At 32.7% G+C, this 18,577-nt stretch overlaps 1 protein-coding gene across 1 annotated transcript; it reads right to left on the bottom strand.

Moving 5' to 3' along the window:
* Window positions 1-298: 298 nt before the first annotated feature.
* LOC143897029 (uncharacterized) lies at window positions 299-18,564 on the bottom strand. The gene is made up of 10 exons (XM_077405325.1): window positions 18,429-18,564; window positions 8,909-9,113; window positions 7,211-7,401; window positions 6,373-6,458; window positions 6,107-6,205; window positions 5,474-5,638; window positions 5,145-5,374; window positions 4,534-4,643; window positions 2,993-3,439; window positions 299-2,543 (listed from the first exon to the last, which is right to left on the bottom strand). Exons 2-10 carry the CDS (start codon window positions 8,986-8,988, stop codon window positions 1,798-1,800), a joined length of 2,154 nt encoding a protein of 717 aa, XP_077261451.1. The 5' UTR covers window positions 8,989-9,113; window positions 18,429-18,564; the 3' UTR covers window positions 299-1,797.
* Between the last annotated feature and the right edge of the window lie 13 nt (window positions 18,565-18,577).

Below are 18,577 nucleotides of genomic sequence, written 5' to 3'. Positions count from 1 at the left end.
TAATCGTTTACAATTAATATTGTTTATAATTAATACAAGATTTAGAAGCCAAATATTAATTTCTATTTAAATAGAAAGAGAGAGTAGAAGAGCAATACAAATAGAAAGCAGAAGACGAGGATTTTGTGTCACTTTCAAATTCCCTGTTTAAAATTGCCTGAGACTATACTTTAATCCTTTTTTCCCCGTTAAATAATTATTGCGTAGTATGTTATAATACACTTGTTTGTCTTGAACTATTACGATTAAGGATTAGGAGCAGAAGAGAATTGTTAAACAAAAAAAAGTAAGAAAATTGCTTTTTTTAATTTATACTCTTTGTACTTAAACTTTTATATATATTTATAAGTAATTTGTACAAGACGGTATGCCAATTATGCAAATAATAATTTGAATAAAATAGATTAGTAATTAATAATTAAACAAGAATAAAATACAGTATAAAGTGACTTACGTATAATATCCAAAGTGCTTCTAAAAACACAAGATATTCCTGGTAACATTAAATTAGACCTTCACTTTTTCTTTCGTCAAGGTTTGATCATGACAATCACTTTGTTTACGGTCACACTTTTTTAAACCAAGAAATATGATTACATGAGTGATTTTTAATCTATTTAGATTTAACAGGATATATAAAATATAGTAGCATCGTAAAAGCATAAATAATTATTGTAATATATCTATTTAAAAAATTTATTTTGCGTAAGTATTTGCATAACATATTCACACGTAATACAATACTTAACTTACTCTATTACTCTTGTATAATAAAGCATCTATTGATTCTAAAAATTCTCGAGCGTACAGCAAATTCGACACACTTGTTGTGCAGGTTTTAGGAATTTTTTAAGATGTTTTGTCAATTATTTTTCATAAAAAATTATTTATACTTTGTTCATATTCATTGCTTATATTCAATATTTTTGAAGATTACACACACATATATGAAAAATATTTTAATAATTATTAACTTCTACAAGAAATATTATGTCAGCAATAATAGTTCACTTTTTGTATTATTATCAGACTTTTTAGTTGCAATAAGTGTATCACAAGACTGTCTGCATAAAACATAATATTTTTAAAAAATGTGGCCATGAACGAAATGAATAAAGTGATTATCATGGCCAATTGTTTCTTATGTTGCCTGCTCCCTCAGTCTTTATTTTAATTAATTTACCGTAATTACAATTTTACAATCAATGCATGACCATAATTACAATTTTTATGTCATTTTGAATTAGTTAAAATCTATTATATTAATTTATTGAATTTATGTTTACTTTCAGTAATCGTTTCACTTAATTCTTCAGCGAGTTTACAGCTCTGTTTTATTTAGCTGAACTTCTTGCACAATTTATGTGTTTTCTCTTTTTTTCTCCAGTGTGAAAAGAAAAAGAAGATACAGAACCGTACAAGAAATTCAGCTAAAAAGAACAGGCCTTATCTATGCAATAAATAATAATACTAATTCAAGAATACAAATAATACGCAAATAACGCACATTACATATCATAAATTAATACTAAGGACGGAGGCGCACATTACATATCATAAATTAATACTAAGGTCTAGAAAAAAAAGTAGCGTTCGTTTAAAACGTGTCTCTCGTTCAATTTTTATTGTATTGTATTTTCAGAATTTAATAGTTTATAATTTGTAAGAAAAAAATATATAGAAACTTAAATACCATTACTGAATCCAAAACTTGTTTTAGGACGATCTATATATTTTAGAGATTTTATCAACAACTTCATTCATTTTAATTCGATCATCTCCAAACGCAAGTTAATTTCAAGATATAAACCATTTGTGAGACTCACCATACTGATAGAACATATCCGGACTTTGGTAAGCGCTATCCTCATAGGCCGGACTATTGAAGCTCTGCGGCGTATACGGCGAGGGTAAAGGGTAATGGCAGTTATTATTCAAATCAGTCACGTAACCCGAGTTGGGACTGTCGGCGTAATCAATATCGGGTGTCTTCTTGGTTCTATCACGGTAAAAAGACGGGCTCGGGCTGTGATCGTCCAGATCATTAATCGTAACGGGCGTCGACACAGAAGCGCTCGGCGGATTTCCTGGATTCGAGCAGGACGACTGTTGCCGCGGCCTGTTTTGCTGAGTAGTCAGGGACGTGAGCGTGTCTTGTTGTGATTTTAACAATAATGCATCGTCGACGTTTAACGGCGTCGATGATGTCGAGTTCGACGGTATATGATGGCCATGATGATGATTAGATGAGTAATAACTCGGCGGCGGCGCAGGATTCATTGAATTCACGTTAAACTCATTGGTGTTATCGCAGAAACTCAAGGGTGACGAGTAAGATTGTTCCTGTTGGCCGTTCTGAGGACTGTGTTGCTGTTCGAGGGTCGTCAAAGAGGTTGCATTCTGATGCTGCAAATGCTGAGGATGCTGTTGTGTCTGCTGGTTGTTCTGCGAGCTATATTGCTGAGTAGTCAGAGACGTGGAAAGGTACGGATAATGCATGTCTTCTAGGTACTGCAGAGTGGTTGTTAAGTCTTGTTCGAGATCTTGAGATTACAAAATAGAGGGTTAAAATTGATATATAATCCTTATTTATAGGGATAATGAAATATTAACGACCAAAAGTCTTTCATCACTCCTAATGGACATTTTTATATTGTAATCGTTATATTTATCTACGCCTGATCGTGTATAAATTTTATACGATAATATTTCAAAGTAAAATATCTCTATGGAAATTACTTCTTCCTCCTTCCAAAAAAATAACCTCCGGCAAAACGATCCCTCTTTCTATTTATTATATTGTATATTTTAGTATTTAATAGTTTATAATTTGTAAGAAAAAAAATATAGAAACTTAGATACCCCATTACTAAATCCAAAGCCTGTTTTAGACAATCTATATATTTTAGGGACTTTACTTATCAATTTATTAGTTTTAATTCGCTCATCTCTAAAGTGAATTTTCAAGATATAAATCAATTGTCAGACTCACCACTGTACTGGTAGGTCAAATTCGGACTGTAGTAAAGGTCGTCCTCGTTCGCTGCACCATTGATGCAGTGCGACGCACAGGGCAAGCACGACAGATAGTGGCTGTGATTGGTCGAACTCGCCGTGTACTCCGAGTTTAGACAACCAGAACTGTCGGCGTAAGGAGGCGGGTTCGGCCTGTGATTGTTCAGATCTCCAATCCTAACGGGCGTTGACACAGAAGCGCTCGGCGAGTTTCCTGAATTCGAGCAGGGCGACTGTTGCTCGCAGACCATGATCAGGCCCGGGTTCTCGATGGCCGTCAAAACATTGTTTAAGAACACAATGCAAGGCGGACGCGAGCTTCGCGAATTTTTTATGATCGCCATGTACGACTGCATCCATACCCATCCGCCATTTTTCGTCAAAAATCTATACTTCTTCGTTGTCATCTGACCTTTGCGTAACACTGTTAATAGTGCAAAATGTTCATTTTTAGCGAATAATTATTTTTGCGTTTTATATCTTAAAAGTATGCAATGTATATAATTTATCGCATTATAATAATGAATAATAAATTAACATTTTACAAAGTTTTATAAGATTAATGCACGAGAAATATAAATGTCATCGTTAGTTTGATGCTGTTATTTTTGATGATGACGCTAGGATTAAGAATGAGCGAAAATTAAAGTTATGTGAAACTGAAAAAAAAATGTTGATCATATTCAAAAAGGATTGTATTTTTTGTTTTCTTCTAAACAAAAATCCTATCTGTGGTAGCTATGGCGTTACCGTCATCACGTGCAATCACGAAAATCATGTCGCGCAACTTCTCTTCAACACAGACATCATATAGGGATATTATGTGTGTCAGACTCCTTTCAAGTCGCGCTCGTCTGTTGAAAAAGTGATATCAGTAACAGCTTCATAACTCGTTCACTTCTCTCGCTAAAGCTCCCTCTCTTCTATCCACTTACCATTCTTATCGTCACTCTCTCTCGTAAGAGTGTCGGTGAGTTAAGCAGCGTCAGCTATACTCTCAGATCCGCGATCAATCCGTCGATCAACGAAAAATATTTTTGAGTTATATTATTGTGTTATATTATTGTGTTATATTAATATTCAGACAGAAATAAGTGATCTTTAAACCGGGAAAACACGAGCGAAAATATAAAAGCATAATCTGCGAAAAGCAGAGAGACGCTGTGGCTGGTAATCGCACGTAAAAGAAAAAGTCAGATGAAACCTTATATTATATCTAATAAATACTTTTTCGACAAAGAGATAACAATGTTAATATAAAACGAAACATTACAGCAAGCTTACAAGATACATCTGCAATTTGTTAAATAGATAACCGCGCGAGATAGAAAGAATCGAACTAAATTAAATTGTTGAGTATATAGCTTAAAATGGTAAGAAAAAATAAATTCAACATTGTACTTATGCTTTGCCACTAAACAGATTGCTGTAAATGACAACGTATATTAGGATATCAATGAAATTACTTTATTCGACCGATAATGAATTGCATCTAATAACACATGATGAAATACTTACGAACATGATGAGCATGTCTTAGCTCCAGAACGTCGCATGTGTGCACGTAGCAGTATAGATTTTTCTCAATTAGATTCGGTGGATCGTAACCTGTTAATTCTGCAGTTATCCTGTAACAATATAAGCAAGACATCAACATATACGCATGATACAGATGATACTATACATTTTTCTCCGCTTGCGCTCTAGCGAATTACTTTCTACGTTTTGCCCAAGGCGCACTTAATTTTATCCCGCGTATATCAAAGGACTTATATATCATATTTTCTCTAAAGAGAATTATTAAAATTTTCTCTGAAAAATATATTTTTATTTAAATTAAATATTTTTTTTTATTGCCGTTTCAATGCAATTTTGACATAAAGGGGTGCGCATATTGATGTATAAAATGCCACCGCGTTATTCCTCGTGTAACTTGCAATTAATGACAGATACAAAAGCGATGACGCGTAGCTCCGTGTGAGAGCAATCGACTTATAGTAAACGGGTCTTTAAATGTTCATAAGAAAATATTACAAGAAATTTATATGTATAATTAATGTATATATATACATATATATATATGTACATACATATATATGTAGTATATGAATATATTGGCAACATTTTACCTTGAATCGTCGAAGTACATGAGCTTTAGATCGAGTGAAGCTCGGAACATGAACATGTTGTGATGCATTTTAATCTGATATAAGTATCGGTCGTACAAGTAACTCGTATCGGTCGATAGCGGGATTGAATGGCCGACCGCCATTAAGACATTTATATTTTCAACCCAGTCCTGATATTGGAATCCGATGGGAGTCTTACTGCGTTTTACATAGCCGGTACAATGTATGACCTTAAACATCAAATCAATTAAGTGTGTGCTATCTCTCGCCGAGGATTTTTTTCCATAATAACGTATTTTTTTTATGAAAATTTGTTTTTTTTTGTTTACCTTGTATTCTTCCGTGACAAGACCCGCGTTCCTTTTCGATAGGATGCACTTCATTCTCAAGGGAAAAGAAACTTCTCGCTCGAAATCACATTTCAACACGTCATTCATATCGCAGTGATCTTCCGGATGAATGTATTCAAAAATGTTACTTCCCGTTAATTTCTGCTGCACATACAAATAGTTTGTATGTGTACGTTTATTACGTTTCTTCTGTAAATAGTCTCTGGATTATTGGAATTTCATTATCTGACCTAGCAACGCAATATTAATACAATGTGGCAATACGATACACACAACATCTAATAATTAATGTAATTTTGCGCAAAAAATTTTGCAAGAATTACATACAAGATATTATCAATATTATTCATTTGCATTTATTTTTATATTTTCTTGACCATTACATATTTAAAGATGTTATGGTTAAAGCCCGAAACGCGGTCAATCCTTAGGATTGACGAACCAATTCTGCCGAAAGGCCAAGCGTCTTGGTCAAAGTTTTATAGTAATTTGTTGATATTTGTGTATAAACAGTACACAAATACATTACATATTACATTACATATTTAGAGTAGTTGAACTGTTCAAATATGTAATTATGTAGGTATAAATGTTAAGTACATTTTTTCCTACCTGCGACAAACCTAAGTGAAAGCTAGCTGTTTCGCTTATGTATAGAATTTTTCCGTCTGATGTCACGATGAAGATAAAACCAGTCCCTGCGTCCAGTGCCTGCAGTGATAGTATCAGAAAATAGTATGTTATCATAACGTTAATTCATGACTCATATAAATTCAATAAGTCTTTTTAAATTAAATTTCTGCAAGTAAAAGATTGTATTCTAGACTTGTATTTGTCTTATTAATCGGTGAAAGTATAAATGACGATCGATCCCTCACTTTTAAGTGATGCGAACCCAGTTCCTTGATGGTGGTCTCTAAGAGATTGTTGGGCGGTGGCGCGGCACCCCATTCGTCTTTGAGTCCTGAAAAGAAACTTAATTAAATCAATCTTCTGCTTTTAATATCAAATGCATATGCTTGTTTAAAAAATGTATATTTTTTCTCAGTAAAGGCCATCGCACACAAAATGCATAGCTTAGCATAAGCGTAGCATAAGACCGCTATACCACGGAGCATCCAGCATAAAGTCGCCATATTGATTTACACAAGATGCTCATTGGTCCAGCGGTCTTATGCTATACGCTTATGCTAAGCTATGCATTTTGTGTGCGATGGCCTTAAAACGTATTTGATTATATTGCCTCTGACGCATAGCATACACGTCATGTATAAATCAATTTTTGCAAAATTTACAACTTTCAAATTATCATTAATAACAATTTCCAGAAATAATTGACGTCCCATAAATAAGGGTTTTATTTTTTTGCGCATACAGATGTTTAACTTTAAAATTTAAAATCTGAAAATGTTTCAATATTTATGTGTGCCTTATATAAAATATAGAAAAAATAATAAAAGATAAAACAAAACACAGAAAGCTACAGTGATACTCCGATCTTTTTTTTATTTATCCAATATGAATGTTGTCTTTTTTAACAATGTTTCGTGCACTATAGGTCATAGATAATTATATCTACAATCACGTATCTATAATTTCTGCCAATAAGTATACTGTTATTTATTAATCATTTATTCTATATATTGATTAATATTTAAAAAAAACGATTATAACAAATAAAAGCAAGATTTATCAAATGGCCGGCATATTCGTTACCATGAGGAAAGACGGCTCTCATCTTGAGGTAACTTGTGGTCAGTCTGATGATGCTAAGCATGTCCAGATCTTCGGAAATGGCAGCTGGAAGTGGTAGCAGCTTTTTTAGCTCCGAAAATTCCTGTTTCTCCTTATCGCGGCGTGACTGCGCTGCGTATTTGCTTTTTTCTTTCACTATAATTTCATGCTGCCTGCAAACAAAAAGAATAAATTTTATTAGAATATAATTTTATTAGATTCTTATTAGAGTAATAAATAAAGTACTATATATTATAACTTTTATATAGAAATATGTAGATAAGCAAACAGCTTTTTTTAATTTGCTTAGCAGCCTTTATTTTTTTAAAACTCTATTCTAAATTTTAATTACTTTTTAATTAAATTTTAATATGAATTAATTTTAATTTGTTTTAATACAGACTTTGTTATTTATTGATATATAGTTTTAAGAATTTGTCAGACTTCATTTAGCTTTGAATTTCCAAAACTAAAAACTATATTTTATCTAATATAATATATATTTATTAGATATTAATATATTAATGATAATATATTAATAATATATTAATCAATGTATAATGAGCAAAAATACTTTATTAGTTTACTTATTAGTAATGAAGAAAGCTTTGGTACCTATAGACTAATAATTAATTTTGGCTTTATAGACCGAGTTTCTTTCTCGTCTAATAGTTATTATTGACATTTCTAATAATCATACAGTTCAAAAAAAATTTTGAAAATTATGTGCGGGCCAAAAACGCCCTTATTGAATCTCCTCTTATGATAGAAGACTTATACAAGCCTATAAAAGTCAGATTTATGTACAATAAAGCTTTAACACATATACTTTTCTTTCCTCTTTCACTTATATGCAATTTAATTCTTCTTACGCACAGTAGATTATTTTATCTGGTATTCTGATATTAATTTCAACCTTTGTCAATGTTTTTATCAGTCACTTGGTTAGAGCACATACTGATTAGTTTACTCAATTAGTTTACTCAATTTAAAAAAAAAGGAAAACTGTTGAAGTTTTATAATATGTACATTTGCGCTTTGATGTCTCGTATAGGCCTTATATTCACAGTTTGCAAAATTATTATCATATCCTCTCTTCTATAAAAATCGAGAATGCTCCTAATTATATATATAATTACATTTTTTGACACATATATTGAAATAATAAATAAAAATCGTGAATAATTTTTATTCTTATTCCATAAAAATCAACTTGCAGTAATGCGGACCACGTGTTTCAAGCGTCGCGTCGCACAAAATGACGCCTCTAATAAATTAAAGGCGTCATTTTGTGCGACGCGACGCTTGAAACACGTGGTCCGCATTACTGCAAGTTGATTTTTATGGAATAAGGATAAAAATTATTCACGATTTTTATTTTTTATTTAAATATGTGCTAAAAAATTATATATAGAGAGCTTATAGATTAATAAAATTTATATTGCATTGGTATTAACGATCGGAGATTTTGTTTGAAATGTGAAATATCGAAAAAATAATTTTTCCAATTTAATTATATATATATTTATATATATATAACAATATTAATATATTAGATATGATGGTATAAGGAGAAGAATTACTATTAAACCGTATATATCCAAGTAATTTAATACCAAATGATCTGAAATAATTTTCATCCGTTTGCTAAACCAATATTTTCTCTTTGTTTTATCTTACCTTTCCTCATCCGAATCGACACTGCTTCCCGATGAGATAGGTGAGCTGTGAGAAGCATCTTCCGTATCTTGATCATCCATTGCCCTTGTGAGTAAAGGCGAACGCTCAGTTCAGTCGTACAGTCGACACCACTCGCGCTATTGCTAAACCGAAACTTTACTGTAGCAGGTGGGATGTCACATTCTCTTATTCTTACTGGACGGATCTGTAAAAACGACAAAGTTGCACTAATACAGTAACAGGCGAAAGCATTAACATTCACTTACTTAAACGAGAAAAATGGTTAAGCTCCATTGGTCAGAATCAGGCGTGGGTGGAGAATTTCTCAATAGTGTGCATATAAAAGAAGGAAAGTCCCTCAGGAAAATTCAAAGAATAGATAAACCCGAAGTACCTGACCGTGGACCTAGCAATTGACACTTGCAGAGACTTGTAGAGACCTGGGCTGTCTCATCTCGTTGAATCACGCAGACGCACGCTGATTCGCGGATACTTATTAATTAATTTCACATTATTTATTGCCATAATCACAAAATGATACAGAAATTTTCTATTCAATTTCACCTGTTCTACCTGCCCACGGCGAGTGTCACACCTATTATTAGAGAAATATAACTAGGAAAAAAGAAAATGTTATTAATTAGAAAATTATTAACATTTTTATACATGTGATTATGAAATTGTTCCTTATTGACACGTCTTTAATAAAATCTTTTTTTATATTCGCAATTGCACATTAGCCGAATATCAGTATAGAGACTGATATGCATCAGTTCATGTTCATATAAAATTTAATTAATTTTAATCAATATTCATAAAAATAATTTTGTAAAAATTTTGTTTATATAATTTTGCCATGCTTACGAATCAAGAAGGATAATACGTTATCAGAAGGATAAGTTGAGACTGCTCTATTGCCTTTATTGTGCGCTCTTACACTTGTCATTCAGCGGCAACGAGGAACAGACAACACTGTTTATTAGCTCAATCAGCTACCTATAACTTGCAAGATATGTTACATGAGTTGCACACATGTGCCGCATGTTGGGCCTGTCGGTTGTTCCAACTTAAACCTGTGTGACATTAAAGCAAGAGAAAAATCGGTCACAAATCTCGTGAAAATGTTGAGGCAGTGGATCATTGGAAGTAGAGAGAAAGACCCAAGTTAGACAGTTACCCTGTAACTTATTGTTATTTTTATCGCGGCATTTCTTATGCGAGGAGAGAAATAAATAACGACGGCGCAATCGTTGAAGAGGCGTATTATGAAAATCGTGCGGGATGGCGACTCGAGCCGGAAATTTTTCGATGCACAGGACGGTGAACACTCCATACGTCAATGTACGTCAGGGTAGTTTTCGCGCAGATAGGCGTGAGAGAGAATATCCATCATGTACGCGCGAGAAACAGATAAAGATAATATTTCCTGAGATTTGAACACGTGTCCGGTCAGTAAGTCGTTTTCGTATCGTAATGTCATCGCGCATAAACGAACGTAGGATTTCTCCCTATCTTAGTCAGTTCGACAATCTCAATAGAAACTTAAAAAAAGTATATTTTTACATAATTATTATCGTGATGTCTAACAATTCTATACAATATATGTAAACAAATTAATTAATTAATGCCAGGTGTGACGCCTGATTGTTATTATTAGCTAAATTATAGCATCTTTATTATTAGAAATAATAAGAATGTAAAATTAATAATATACATATGATAGATTAATAGAAATTTTATTTTTACATTAATGGAAGTACGCGCTTGATGCATAATAATAAAATATTCTAATAATAAAATATTCCAACCGAAACACATAACAAAATATGAGAGTTTCTACAGTTCGAATGCAACGGACGCGACGATGCAAAACGCTTCCGACAATATTTTTTGTTAAGTTTTTGCAAAAGATTAAATAAAATACTACGAAAGAAGATGACAGAAAAAAGAAAAGCAAATACTGTATCTTAAAAGAAAATAAACTGTTTTGCACTGTCAAAATCCAAACGTTATTCTACCTAAAAAATTAGTGGACACATCTGGAAACGTTTCTTCTTACTTATTCATGTACCTCTATAATTAATCGTTGAATGGTAGTTTTTCTAAACCATCAATCTATTATTATATATGTAACATTTTTACAAAAGCAACGACAGGGTGGAAGAGGAGAACCATTGGTCGGAAAAAAGAGAATACGGAGAGGGAGAAACTAAAACCCATATATCCGCAGAAGTAGAAGGGATACATAATTATACGTGTGAGTGGTCGATAGGTCGTAGGCTGCGCCAATAAGATGCAAGATGAGGCTTTATCTCGGCATACATAGTCGTAGCTGTGTGCGTTTACATCTACGGAAGTACCTCACATATATGGCAGACCGAAGAAGGAACGATGAAGAAACAGAAATGAGGATGAGGAAGCGAAAATGACAACTGATATACGCATTGATTAATAACTTTATCAATGAGAGGGATAGCTGATAGACTAGATAGACCCACGCAGTTCCGCACAAAACTTGTGTTACATCAATACAGGTAAAAAAGTGAGAAAAAGGAGGAAAATGAGTGAAGATGAGAGAAGCGACAATGAAGGCGGAAGCTATACGGATCTGCTGCTTCGTGGCTGTATAGATCCATGATAGGCGAAAGGGGGAAGAGAGTCCAGCGTTTACGGTACATCCAGTGCACGATCAAATACTCACAACTATGTAATATGTAAATGTTGCACACGTGCGCGACACGGCCAGTCTGATGAATCGCGTAAGGTGCGATTCGACGTCCCCCAAAATTTAAGACAGAACCTTTTAGTCATTTTCTTACAATAAATTACTGTTGTTTCTCAAAATAACATGTCGTATAGTAATTAGAAACTTTTTGTTTAACTAATAATATGTCACTTTGATTTACTTTTCAAGCTGAAGAGCATTAATACGATACTTCGAAACGCTCGAAAATTTACTTGCCACTTTTTGAATTTGAGTTTTCTCCGTTTCTATTGTAATACTTGTTTGAGTTAAATAAAACTTTGGGAAAAGTACCTATCCTCTTCTAAAAAGGGCATGTCGTAGGTATTGTCGTTTTTCCGCGATGCCGATTGGTTCTCTCGTTGCGCTTACTTCATGAGCGACTGCTGTCATGGCATATTTTGGCAGTTGTGTGCAATAGTGTTAATAGTGTAATATATAGTAATAGTGAAATATTAAAGATAAATAGCGCGCGCGCAGCGCGCGTCTGTATCTAGTATCATAAGAGATATTTTTTAATAACTTTTCCACTGTTTCTTTCGCTACAAATATATAAACGGAACCCCGGTCTCTTCTACGTCCTTACAATTCGGCGATGCGAGACAGCGTGGCGTGACAGGCGTATAGTTCTTAGACATATGCTACCAGATGTTAAACTTTATTGTTTTTCGGACGGTGCAGTTGATCCTTGAGTTTTTCCCAGAAGATTCTCCCATTGGAAAATTCTTGATAACGGTGATGTAGCCGACGTATATCTTATAGTTCAGATTTAGCGGTAATGGAGAATAGCGAGTTTCTCCGAAATCAATCCTTTCTAGTCAAGTTTGACGCGTGACGCACGAGTAATTTCTTTCTTACGTTTATACATCGTTTTGCAAATATTCTCTTATTTTTTAAGGGAGCATACTTGTTTGAAAATGTCAAAAAATTGATTTTTTTGCATATTTTCATAGCTTAACATTTCAAAAACAGTATAAAATAAGTCTGATATATGTAGAAATTCAAAGAATTATCGGTTACAGAATTTTCAACGAAAGGGTTCAGACAGCTCGACGCGGCTCGGCAAAACTTTAAATGCGTTTTTCTCAAAATTACTTTTTTTTTACGGTTTTCCTCTTGCTTTAGTGTCACACAGGTGTAGGTTGGAAGCAACCGATAGGCCCAACATGCAACACATATGTGCCACCCATGTAACATATCTTGCAAGTAAGGTAACCGATTAAGCTAATAAACAGTGCTGTCTGCTCCTCGCTACGTGATTACACTTGCCGCTGAATGACAAGTGTATAATAAGCATGCACAATAAAGGCAATAAAGCAGTTTCAACTTATCTTTCCTGATAACGTATTATCCTTCATGATCCTTAAGCATGAGCAAAATTATATAAACAAAATTTTTACAAGATTATTTTTATGAATATTGATTGAAATTAATTAAATTTTATATGAACTGATGCATATCAGTCTCTATACTGATATTCGGTTAATGTGCAATTGCGAATATGAAAAAAATTTTTATTAAAGACGTATCAATGAGGGACAATTTCATAATCACATGTATAAAAATGTTAATAATTTTCTAATTAATAACATTTTCTTTTTTTCTAGTTATTTCTTTAATAATAGGTGTGACACTCGCCGTTTTTCTCAAAATTACTTTTTTCTTTACGGTGTGTGTGAAAACTCAGACTACGTCATAAATACGATTTAGTTTTTTCTGAATATTCATGCGCAAATTATTCAAAATAATTGCTGCTTGGTTCCTTAAATAAGCTCCACGTCCAAAAAATCTAATTTACCTAAATCTATACAAACTTATTAAATTATATTTGGATTGGAACGGTGCGAGTTAAAAAATACACGTTATTTTTGCACGTTTTGTAGTTATATTAATAAAATACATGCATATTTTAAAATGGAAATCTTTAGTCTGGGAAAGAGTACTTCTAAAATTTTCGTTGATCTGTGTGAATAAAAACTTACATCATATGATAAATTCTTACATGAATTCTTATATTGATTAATCTCAAAAGAAACTCAAATTCTATATCTAATAATATTATATAAATATATATCTATAATTAATACTATGAAATTAAATTTAAAAAATCGTTTATATATTCGACAGTTTATATATATTTTCAACAAAATCTCCAATCGTTAATACAATATTAATTTCATTTTAACATACATATATGTAAACTTTCGTGTATAATTTTTTGACGCATATTTAATCGTGAATAATGTTCATTCTTTAATTATTCAATTTCGTGCAGCAATGCACCACGTGTTTCGAGTTTCGAGCCTGGCATTACAAAATGGAAGATTCGTCCCCGACGCGATAAAGGCCTGCAATTTTCCCATAGTGAAACGAGCGCGAACGAATATTTGTGCGCGGTTTTTCGCGATAAAGACCTGCAATTTTCCCATAGTGAAACGAGCGCGAAAGAATATTTGTGCGCGGTTTTTGCGAATGCGCGAAAAAAAGGATAACTAATATTAATGCACATTACCTTGGAAATAATATCTTCTGATAGCGGAACAATGCACCCGCAAATTCGGTGCAATGTTACGTAAGCTTCCGTTTGGCATTTTTTTAACAATCGATGTTTGGAATTATTTATTATAAGTTACCGCGTTCATGAACTATGTTTCATAAATGAAAAAAGATTGAAGTTTTGAGAAAAAACGCGAAGAAGGCTGAATAAGATGCGACGGCTTTACGATACGAAACGGCCGACGGGGCACACGTGCAAATGGTTTTTTTTTTTTGCAAGAAAACGCGAATATAAAAGTAATTAAGAAAAAATAAATCTTATTGAAAAAAAATAGACCTAATAACATTTGTAATAAACGAGAGTGAAATTGCATGCATCCTGCATGCGTCAGTATTTGTTAACTCGCATCCGATCTCTCGACATTTGATATGCGGCTTTGCTCGCGACGTTATCATTCCCAGGCAAACAGCGGTGCTTTATTAATTAATTTTGCGTAATTTTTTAAAATGAGTAATGCATAAAGATATTGATTATTATTTAGTGGGTATTGAAAGAATTTAAGTATGTGTTAATATTTGTCCTCTATAATATGTATAGGTATATATATTTCTCTCTCTTTATAAAGTTGCTGCAATAACTTATAATATATTTCTAGAATTTTTATTAAAATTGCGTTAAAGACGAGAATCTCTCATCTCTTGTTTAAACTTATAAATGCCTTTATGAAGATAAGATTAGAGGAAAGTCCCCTATTATATATGAGATAGGCTCCTAATATGCGACAGCGAGGTTTCTGCTAAACTATAGGTTATCTGTTGGATCCACCATGAACTTATTGCCCTTAGGATAAAACCTATTTAGTGAAAAATTCATTGTTTGATCGTGCGTGTAGTCGTTGCAGAGAAAGAAATTATGAAATTGGATGTTGTTTGCAATATCATGTATTTTGCACTTTATTAGCGATTTTCCGGGGTCTCTCATATTAGGAGCACACTTTTGCGATTTTGTCGAAAGCTCATTTTTCACATTTTTCTAATTTTCAGCAAAATTAATATTTAAATTAAATTTTACATTTTAGCATCTTAAAGCTTATTAAATTTCCTTCAAAATGACCTACTATATTTTTCAATTCTGCCCATAGACTTTTCCGGCAATCACACAAAATAGATATGATATCTCATATAATCGGGTACTTTCCTCTACTTCTTCACGGAGAGAATATTTTGTTATATTTTACCCTTAAATTCACTACAACTTGGCAACTACGGAATTTTTAAAATAAATAAATATAAAGACATTTTACAAACAATGTGATAAAATTTACCAAGCAGATTGGTAAATTTTGAAAAATTATTAAAATTTTCTAGATATATTTTAATAAAATTAATCAAACATATTTTATATTTTAATATGTAATAGATATTAGTATTTTTTATTATAGTGGATGTTAATCAGAATAGCTCGCATAAAATTCTTGGTGGAACATGTTGTTCTTACAACTACCATGATTTCAGGGTAAATTTTAAGAGAAAATTTTCTCATCTGTGTTTTTAATTTAAACATTTTTTTTCTCTAATCTAACATTTCTAAGGTAATACGTATAATTTAACATCCAGTTATCATCTTTTTCGCGTATTCGCATCAGAATCTGCGCTCAAACATTCGTTCACGTTTCTTTACCGTACAGGCCATCGCGTCGGCGTCGGGGCCGTCGGGGGCGAACAGGGCCATTTTGTCGTGCGACGATCGAAAAGCGTGCGCATTACTTAATACAAGGAATTGATCTTCGTAGAATAATTAGAGGATAAAAATTATTCACGATTATTACTTATTATTTAAATATGCGTCAAAAAATTATGTACAAGAGCTTATAAATTAATTAAATTTATGTTGCATTAGGAAGTTATAGGAACTATATTCTATATATAGTTTAGAAACTAGAAACGTCCACAATGCTTTGTCTACTTTTGAACAATAAACTATAAAATATTTCAATGGTAACATCTTTTATTTGCTCGTACGGGTTTTTCGATTTTCTTATATGTATATTAGTTTTTACGAATTTTCTAATTTATTTTATGTTTTTCTTACACATATATATTAATTCAATCAATCAATATCTTTATTACTTTAGCTTATGCCAAAAAGTGGATTTTACAAAGTAATTGTTATTTAACAAACTTCTAACAATCGATGCTTGGAATTATTTATTTCAATAAAATACGTACTTTTATTTGCGAAAAACCCGATCTTCGTATCTTTTATACTTTGGCCGGAAAAAAATCATGAAATATGCTATTTTTTTGGTCCGAGAAAAGACCCCCTTAAATAACCTCGGTGAATATTCAGAAATATCTCAACTGTATTTACGATTGTATGTATATTATTATAGTACCTCTCTAATTGTTTGTATTTAATTCTCCAGTTTTAAATATAAGGGCTTCTCGGAACTCGGAACAGCCGCGGTTTGCGTCCATAATTTTCCGTCAATGTCATCCTACACGCATTCTTCTTACCATCTTATCACTATTAATTGAACTCCGACACCACGTAGATCACTCACAATATTTTGCACATATCGCCGATCATGTGAAACTGCTCAAACATCAGTTTCAAGCACTCGTACGTTATTAAGAAACTACTTTAACGATCAGCCATTATCGCGATTTTCAAATTGCCTGAGCGGACGCGCGCGAGTCATTTTGATAAAAGGAATCAATCAATGTCCTATCAATATTGTACAGGAATTTAAAAGGATTTGATTCGCCGCAATCGATTAGAGATTTAAAAAATACACACGCACACAAGAGAATACTTTGGTGAGAATACACGCACATATCACAGATTAAAAATCTATTTTAAGAGATATTAGCAAGACGACGTACGAGTATAAACGTAGCAAAGAGATTGTTCGCGCGTCGCGGGTCAAACTCGACTAAAGATGGTTAATTCCGAAGAGACTCGCTATTGCGCTTGTCGCTGAATCTGTACTGTGGAATATAAAACCTTTATTTTGAGCCCCACTCTCGCAGAAAAGAAAATCTGAAATTCTCCAAAAGAGGGAGAGATAAAAACCCAAGGACTGCGGCAATAACCTGACCGCATCACGTCTAACATCTGATGTATAGAGACGCCAAGCTGTCTCCGTTGCCGAAACGTGACGACGCACCCTGATTTGAGAATAATTATTAATTAATTTAGCATTATTTATTGCCATAGCCGCACGAATGGAAAAACGTTTTTATTCAGTTTAACCCATTCTACCTACTCACGGCGGATGTCGCACCTATTGTCAGATAAATAATTAGAAGAAAATGTTGCTAATTAAACAATTATATATATATATATATATATAATTATATATAAAAATAATATATATATAAAAATATGTTCTTATATATATATATAAGAACATATTTTTATATATGATTATAAACTTGTTCTTTATACGTGTTTAATAACTTTATTTTATATTTGCAATTGCATATTTAATCAAACATCAATATAGACGCTAATATCCAATACATCCATCAGCATAAAGGCTCTTAAAATTCAATTAATTTTAATAAACGTTTCAGAAGTGTAATCTTGTAAATACTTTGTTTAGATATTTTTAGCATATATTTTTGAATCAAGAAGGATAATATCTTGTCAGATGGATAACTTGAGATTATTCTACTATCTTTACTATTTTTACTTGTCATCCGGTAAGCATTCCATTCCCAGTAAGCAAGAAACGTCAAGAAATATTTCAACTACATTGCATTAATGTTAAAACGTTGCTGTAATGTAGTTAAAATGTTTTTTTGATGTTTCTTGCTTACTGAGTTGTTCCTTCTACCTGCTTACCAACCGATGTGCGACACATGTTGTAAAGATGTGCCTGTCGGTTTCTTTAACTTTCACTCGTCGAGAACAATTATCAAAAATTTTTCCGAGATTTAGTCTTACTTCAATTTCAGGTTAACCCTTCATAGTCACACATGGATCAATTTGATTTACCTTAATTTATTTGGATCTAAATATCAGCTAAATGCCTATCTTAAAATAGGGCTTGGTCCGCCATCTACAAGAGTTTGAAGTATCTTCTATAGATTAGAGACCGTTAATCATGTACTCGTTTACGATTTTTTTTTCTACATGTTGCCATTTGATTTCTCATAAAACCGCAGTTGTTTTATATTCTAGAATGTTCAAGGTATGTTCCAGAATTATTTGAACCCGATCGAACCGATACCATTAAAATGGCAACCATTAAAAATCGAAAAATCGATACAAACCTTACAGCCGACCGCTATAAAACCGTTTTTACGGATGGCCCAACATCGTTCTCGTATTCAGATCCGTTGGAATCCTCCACCTATTTCTATACAAAAGATAGAGCATGCTGATGAGATTCTATCTTTATATATGTCTATGGTCATTACAA

This window comes from Temnothorax americanus, unplaced genomic scaffold (genome assembly GCF_048541705.1).
Source record: "Temnothorax americanus isolate GAGA-0224 unplaced genomic scaffold, ASM4854170v1 Scaffold2, whole genome shotgun sequence".
In the NCBI taxonomy this organism is placed as follows: Eukaryota; Metazoa; Arthropoda; class Insecta; order Hymenoptera; family Formicidae; genus Temnothorax; species Temnothorax americanus.
This window is presented reverse-complemented; position numbering and strand designations above follow the sequence as displayed.

Excerpts from the sequence above, each read along its gene's own strand:
- LOC143897029 (XM_077405325.1), bottom strand. The coding sequence starts at position 8,988 with ATGGATGATCAAGATACGGAAGATGCTTCTCACAGCTCACCTATCTCA. Across the intron at positions 5,639-6,106 it reads TTCACTTAGGTTTGTCGCAG|CAGAAATTAACGGGAAGTAA; the intron begins GTAGGAAAAAAT and ends TTGTATGTGCAG. Across the intron at positions 3,440-4,533 it reads AAGACATGCTCATCATGTTC|TGTTACGCAAAGGTCAGATG; the intron begins GTAAGTATTTCA and ends CACTATTAACAG.